The sequence below is a fragment of the Pygocentrus nattereri genome, chromosome 22, assembly GCF_015220715.1.
Source record: "Pygocentrus nattereri isolate fPygNat1 chromosome 22, fPygNat1.pri, whole genome shotgun sequence".
NCBI lineage: Eukaryota > Metazoa > Chordata > Actinopteri > Characiformes > Serrasalmidae > Pygocentrus > Pygocentrus nattereri.
The window spans coordinates 33,852,585-33,860,236 of record NC_051232.1 but is presented as its reverse complement, the minus strand read 5'-3'; the positions used below and the strand labels follow the sequence as shown (position 1 = coordinate 33,860,236).

The following is a 7,652-nucleotide window of genomic DNA, read 5'->3' as shown; positions in this document are numbered from 1 at the left end:
TATGAGCCTGGCCAGAGGGCGCCCGTGAGTGAGTCAACAATAAATGGCAGTAAATGTAGCTCAACAACTAAAAACGAGGTTACAATAGTTTCTAATCACTCGCCCAGAACCTTCTTTTAATTTTAGAAAGTAAAACTAAAACAGCAAAGAAAACTCACCTGTATTTCCTTTGGGCAGAAGGACGCTAACATTACTGCTGCTGTGTGCTGATTGGTTGGCAAGCAGAGCAGCTCATTGGCTGTTCGCGCTCATCATAGACGTACATGAGATGCCGTTTTGAACTCCTATAAGCTTCCAAGTTTAAAAGCTCTTAATAATGTAACGGCAGTGTTAAAATGTTTTATGCTGTTCTGTGTTTAGTAACCCATTCAGTTTGGACTCACCCGGGAGCGCCCTCTAGCGTTTGAGAAGCCCGGAAGACACTGCAGAGTGGAAATTCTCTTCTCTACAAGTTCTCTGGTCAAAACAGTGTATTACACAATTAAGTCGTCCTTTGGTGCCATCTAGTGGTCAAACTAGTGACTTTCAAACTAAAATTGCCCTCTGGCGCTACTGCATTGCTCACAGGAGCTGTCATACGTACCTGTCTTGGTGCCACTCTTTGCCAGCTATCCATGGAGTGCAGGTGGATGGTGTAGTTTGGTTGGTATAGTGTAGTGGGTAACAGCTTTGCTTTCTACCTTGTAGACTGAGGTTCAAGCACCCTACCCTATACCAATGACCAGTTATTCTCCAGACAGAGAATAACAATGACAGACTAGTGTTGGTCGTGTACCAGGCATGTGGGCCAAAACAGGACCAGATGACTCTCAGCTGAGTACAGTTTGGCCTTCTGTTTTGGGCCAATTCTCGTGCGACTGTCGTAGGTGGGCCAGGTTCGGGCCACATTCATTAATTCTATTCATTTTACAGTATGTGGGCCAGATCTGGGCCGAGGACACTGCCTTATATCGGGCCAAAACAAACCCAAGGATGTGGCTGAAAAGCAGGCCAGACACATTTACAGCATGTAAAAACACTGTCACTAGCATGGCGTTAACATAATAGTAAACCTGACAGAGAAGTTAACGTCAATGTCGCAGAAATCCAAGAACTTTTTATATGACAAGGTTTTTATATGGACTGTCCCTGTGTACTAAGATATGCAGCTGCCACATTCATAATTTAATAATTGCATCTGACGATCTGAGTGTGCTGTCAGCCTGAACACCTTCACATCTTCATGCAAAGATTGCAAGTCATGTATTAGCTTAGCGAAGAGAAAGCACAGCACATAACTAATCTTCTTAGGGAAGCGTAAACTCTCCTAAACTGTTTTTTAAAGCCACCAGCAGATGGTGCAGTTCTACACTGTCCCTCCTCATCTCCAGCAGATGGTGCAGTTCTACACTGTCCCTCCTCATCGCCAGCAGATGGCGCAGTTCTACACTGTCCCTCCTCATCTCCAGCAGATGGTGCAGTTCTACACTGTCCCTCCTCATCTCCAGCAGATGGCGCAGTTCTACACTGTCCCTCCTCATCTCCAGCAGATGGCGCAGTTCTACATTGTCCCTCCTCATCTCCAGCAGATGGTGCAGTTCTACACTGTCCCTCCTCATCTCCAGCAGATGGCGCAGTTCTACACTGTCCCTCCTCATCACCAGCAGATGGTGCAGTTCTACACTGTCCCTCCTCATCATCAGCAGATGGTGCAGTTCTATACTGTCCCTCCTCATCTCCAGCAGATGGCGCAGTTCTACACTGTCCCTCCTCATCACCAGCAGATGGTGCAGTTCTACACTGTCCCTCCTCATCTCCAGCAGATGGCGCAGTTCTACACTGTCCCTCCTCATCACCAGCAGATGGTGCAGTTCTACACTGTCCCTCCTCATCTCCAGCAGATGGCGCAGTTCTACACTGTCCCTCCTCTTCTCCAGTAGATGGCGCAGTTCTACACTGTCCCTCCTCATCACCAGCAGATGGCGCAGTTCTACACTGTCCCTCCTCATCACCAGCAGATGGCGCAGTTCTACACTGTCCCTCCTCATCACCAGCAGATGGCGCAGTTCTACACTGTCCCTCCTCATCACCAGCAGATGGCGCAGTTCTACACTGTCCCTCCTCATCACCAGCAGATGGCGCAGTTCTACACTGTCCCTCCTCATCTCCAGCAGATGGCGCAGTTCTACACTGTCCCTCCTCATCACCAGCAGATGGCGCAGTTCTACACTGTCCAGCTACTCATGCCTACATGTTCGATAGGAAGCCATTTCAGATTCAGATGTTTCCAAACACAAGTATTTCAAAGACTGACGATTCTTTATTTTGAACACTGGTGACATTTCACATTGTTCCAGCATTGCGTGTGCAAACATCATTAATGTCAGCAATAAAGTGCAAGACGAGCGTATGTGCAAAACAGGAACAGAATCAGTTCTTGCACAATGTTGACTCTTATGATGTTTGAAAATAAGAAAATATCACATAAATTAAAGAGAATAAAAGGAACATACCTTTGACCAGCCAAATTTGACACTGAACATAAAGCATCTTTCTATGCTGATCACAGGCTGGTAACGTCATAGAGCTAGTTTTGATACAGAAAGGAACAACAGTACAAAGCAGCGGCACTGGGAGAACAGTGGGGCGAGGGCAATGAAAATCAACACACTCTGATTTTTTCCAGCCCCTAAAATTTTTATAATAATTCGCTAACACGTCCTGTCCCCAACTAATAAAATGTTAACTGAATAATATACGTTATATGGCAAAAAGTGTGGACACCCTTAATTATGTAATTCAGCCATGCTTATTGATAACAGATGTATGAAATCAAGCACTTAGACAAACACTGGCAGTAGTGTGTCACATTGAAGAACTCAGTGACTTTATACACAGCACTGTCATGCCAGCTGTTTCTAAAATTTCTGCCCTGCTAGAGCTGCGCTAGACAACTGTAAGTGCTATGGAAGCAACACCTCAGGGGACCAACTCCATATCAATGCCAGTGGTTTTGGATTGGGACGTCTAACAAGCTCATATGGGTGTGATGGTCAGGTGTCCACATATTTTTGGCCATAATGTGTATGACAGAACTTAAGCTTTTTTAATCAGTATGATGCCACACAAAATAATGCAATTACGTTATAAAGTGATTAATAATATTGCATCACTTTACTTACCCAGCGCTGGCTGAGGTAGAAGATGCTTTAACTTGTGAAGTAGCACCAAGAGAGATGCAATTAAGGCTCACGGCATCACACGCTCAGTAGCGCACTATTTTTCTCGGAGTGCTGTTTATTAGCTTAAGCATAATTAAAATAAACTGTTACCTGAGTAGCTTAACAATACGGCTGTAATGAGCTGTCTTAGCTGGCTACCTGTCGGTCTTCACTATCTTGTGCATCAGCTGTAAGAAGAAACACAAACTTTTACTTAGAACACGTGTGTCAGGCTCCAGTCCTTGTGGGCCACAACACTGCAGAATTCAGCACACCGCCTCATTAAAAACACCCGACTCAGCTCATCTGCAAATTAGCAAGGTTTTCATGAACTGAATTCAGAGCGTTAGATGATGGTAGACGCTAATTCCCGCGGTGATTTGGCCCAGAAGGTCCCCATAAAAATGGTGCGATCCTATAAACATGCTTTTTTAAACATCTTTTATTATAAAATTATTGCTTGAGTCTTACAAGTGCATCAGTATTTAAGTGTGAAATCTTCCCTTACACAGTTGATGAGGTCCAAGGCTCCCGACTAATACTATGCCATCGCCCAGGCACAAGAAAAAGCATTTCCATTAAATTAACACTGAGCGTCTGTAAAAAACCCCAAAAAACACACATTTCATCATGAACGTACTGTAAATGTAATCACATGGCAACGTTAAATGCAGCAATTTTTGTTTTTTATGCAGTCTTTGTTTATGAATATAATAATGCTTGCTTTTGTAATGCCATGTTAGCACAAAGCTAGTGATGGTGTATGTTCACATTTCATGGCAGCTTTAGCTTAAAGGGCTTTTATATTCTTGTACTGCTCTTTTAAGGCCTGGCCTAATACGGTAGGAGCCTACTATTCACAGGCTGTATTAGCTGAGCAACTGTTATGCACGATGATAAGCCAATTATATATAAGTGACTTATATATATCATATACTTTCATTTACAATAATTTACGAAACCACTGCATAATTTTTTGTGTTTAATTATCCTTTGGACCAATTTTCATTGTTCACTGTTTCGGGGAGTCCATAGATCGGTAGTATAAGAATTTCACAGCAATATAAATAAAAGCAGTTCTAATATTTGGGACAGTCAGGAGTGCAGACACAATGTTTTGGGACGCTTCTGTGATGGTTCTGAAAAACCTTAGTCAGGAGCCCTGCTGGCTTTCTCAGCTTTGCCCTTGGTAAGACCAGCACCCCTGCACTTAGCTGTCCTCAAATCCCTGAGTGTGCGCACTGGGAACCTCAAAGACGCTGTCGCTGTGTGTGTGACTGTCCAGAGTCCTGCCTCTCTCAGTCTCAGTCAGGTCCAGAGAGGTGCTGTAGAAGTGCTGGAGCAAGCTGCTGTCTTCCTCCATGTTGAGGCTGGGGACCTCCATGGACACATCCTTCATACTCCATAGATCCCTACACTGATATATCAGCTTATGAGCGTCGTCTTCTGAGAAGGGGTAGGTGGGCTCCAGATCAAGGGGGCAGACGGGAACCTGGTGGATGGATCTGTTCATCTCGGCTGGGTCTTCACCAGGGGGTGTCCAGGCCGCTAGACTGTCGAGCTCCTGCAGAACAACAACAGGGAGAGGATGAGTGCTGATCTGGAGACATGTTGTATACACTCCTACGAATAAAAACATCCATTGTCCTTAAAGAATCTAGTTATAATATTTTAAAGATTTTTCTAATCCGCAAATCATCTAAGAGTCTATATACACTGACAGGCCAAAAGTCCTGGGACAGGAAATAGCTGCTGTGTCTGATCCCCTCGTACCAGCGCAACACACACTAACACAGCACCACCACCTCAGTGTCACCGCACTGCTGAGAATGACCCACCACCCAAATAGTACTCTGTGAGGGTCCATGGGGGTCCTGACCACTGAAGAACAGGGTATCAGAGAAACAGATGGACTACAGTCTGTAACTGTAGAAGTGTGTGAGTGAGTGTGTGAGTGAGTGTGTGAGTGAGTGTGAGTGAGTGAGTGAGTGAGTGTGAGTGAGTGAGTGAGTGAGTATGTGCGTGAGTGAGTGTGAGTGTGAGTGAGTGAGTGTGAGTGAGTGAGTGTGAGTGAGTGTGTGAGTGAGTGTGAGTGAGTGAGTGAGTGTGAGTGAGTGAGTGTGAGTGAGTGAGTGAGTGAGTGTGAGTGAGTGTGTGAGTGAGTGAGTGTGAGTGAGTGAGTGTGAGTGAGTGAGTGAGTGCGTGAGTGAGTGAGTGTGTGAGTGAGTGAGTGTGAGTGTGTGAGTGAGTGAGTGTGAGTGAGTGAGAGTGAGTGAGTGAGAGTGAGTGAGTGTGTGAGTGAGTGAGTGAGTGTGAGTGAGTGAGTGTGAGTGAGTGTGTGAGTGAGTGAGTGGGTGAGTGTGTGAGTGAGTGTGAGTGAGTGAGTGGGTGAGTGAGTGGGTGAGTGAGTGTGAGTGAGTGCGTGAGTGAGTGAGTGTGAGTGAGTGTGAGTGAGTGAGTGTGAGTGAGTGAGTGAGTGTGAGTGAGTGTGTGTGAGTGAGTGAGTGTGAGTGAGTGAGTGAGAGTGAGTGAGTGAGAGTGAGTGAGTGTGAGTGAGTGAGTGTGAGTGAGTGTGTGAGTGAGTGAGTGAGTGAGTGAGTGTGAGTGTGTGAGTGGGTGAGTGAGTTAGTGAGTGTGTGTGAGTGAGTGAGTGTGAGTGAGTGAGAGTGAGTGAGTGTGAGTGAGTGTGAGTGAGTGTGAGTGAGTGTGAGTGAGTGTGTGAGTGAGTGAGTGTGAGTGTGTGAGTGAGTGTGAGTGCGTGAGTGAGTGAGTGAGTGAGTGTGAGTGTGTGAGTGAGTGAGTGTGAGTGAGTGAGCAAGTGAGTGTGAGTGTGTGAGCAAGTGAGTGTGAGTGTGTGAGTGAGCGAGTGAGTGTGAGTGAGTGAGTGTGAGTGAGTGAGTGTGTGAGTGAGTGAGTGTGAGTGAGTGTGAGTGAGTGTGAGTGAGTGAGTGTGTGAGTGAGTGAGTGTGAGTGAGTGTGAGTGAGTGTGTGAGTGAGTGAGTGAATGTGTGAGATTGAGTTTGAGTGAGTGAGTGTGAGTGAGTGAGTGAGTGAGTGTGAGTGAGTGAGTGTGAGTGAGTGTGAGTGAGTGTGAGTGAGTGAGTGTGAGTGAGTGTGAGTGAGTGAGTGTGAGTGTGTGAGTGAGTGAGTGTGAGTGAGTGAGCAAGTGAGTGTGAGTGTGTGAGTGAGCGAGTGAGTGTGAGTGAGTGTGAGTGAGTGAGTGTGTGAGTGAGTGTGAGTGAGTGAGTGAGTGAGTGAGTGAGTGTGTGAGTGAGTGTGAGTGAGTGAGTGAGTGTGAGTGAGTGAGTGTGAGTGAGTGTGAGTGAGTGAGTGTGAGTGAGTGAGTGAGTGTGAGTGAGTGAGTGAGTGAGTGTGTGAGTGAGTGAGTGAGTGTGAGTGAGTGTGAGTGAGTGAGTGTGTGAGTGAGTGTGAGTGAGTGAGTGAGTGAGTGTGAGTGAGTGAGTGAGTGAGTGTGTGAGTGAGTGTGAGTGAGTGAGTGAGTGAGTGTGAGTGAGTGTGAGTGAGTGAGTGTGAGTGAGTGAGTGAGTGTGAGTGAGTGAGTGTGTGAGTGAGTGAGTGTGAGTGAGTGTGAGTGAGTGTGTGAGTGAGTGAGTGAATGTGTGAGATTGAGTTTGAGTGAGTGAGTGTGAGTGAGTGAGTGAGTGTGAGTGAGTGAGTGTGAGTGAGTGTGAGTGAGTGTGAGTGAGTGTGAGTGAGTGAGTGTGAGTGAGTGTGAGTGAGTGAGTGTGAGTGTGTGAGTGAGTGAGTGTGAGTGAGTGAGCAAGTGAGTGTGAGTGTGTGAGTGAGCGAGTGAGTGTGAGTGAGTGTGAGTGAGTGAGTGTGTGAGTGAGTGTGAGTGAGTGAGTGAGTGAGTGAGTGAGTGTGTGAGTGAGTGTGAGTGAGTGAGTGAGTGTGAGTGAGTGTGAGTGAGTGAGTGAGTGTGAGTGAGTGAGTGTGAGTGAGTGTGAGTGAGTGAGTGAGTGAGTGTGAGTGAGTGAGTGAGTGTGAGTGAGTGAGTGAGTGTGTGAGTGAGTGAGTGAGTGTGAGTGAGTGAGTGTGAGTGAGTGAGTGTGTGAGTGAGTGTGAGTGAGTGAGTGAGTGAGTGAGTGTGAGTGAGTGAGTGAGTGTGTGAGTGAGTGAGTGTGAGTGAGTGAGTGAGTGTGAGTGAGTGTGAGTGAGTGAGTGTGAGTGAGTGAGTGAGTGTGAGTGAGTGTGAGTGAGTGAGTGAGTGTGAGTGAGTGTGAGTGAGTGAGTGTGAGTGAGTGTGAGTGAGTGAGTGTGAGTGAGAGTGAGTGAGTGTGAGTGAGTGAGTGTGAGTGAGTGAGTGAGTGAGTGAGTGAGTGTGAGTGAGTGAGTGTGAGTGAGTGAGTGAGTGAGTGTGAGTGAGTGAGTGAGTGTGAGTGAGTGTGAGTGAGTGAGTGAGTGTGAGTGAGTGAGTGAGTGAGTGAGTGT

General features: G+C 46.4%; 1 protein-coding gene across 3 annotated transcripts in view; it reads right to left on the bottom strand.

The window, feature by feature from the left end:
• Positions 1-2,279: 2,279 nt before the first annotated feature.
• LOC108443827 overlaps positions 2,280-7,652 on the bottom strand; it is a 32,593-nt gene continuing 27,220 nt past the window's right edge. For all 3 annotated transcript variants that reach the window (XM_017724692.2, XM_017724693.2, XM_017724691.2), the window contains one exon: positions 2,280-4,764. In XM_017724692.2, the coding sequence (XP_017580181.1) occupies positions 4,411-4,764 (354 nt within the window). In that variant the 3' untranslated portion in view covers positions 2,280-4,410. The remainder of the gene's footprint in view (positions 4,765-7,652) is intronic.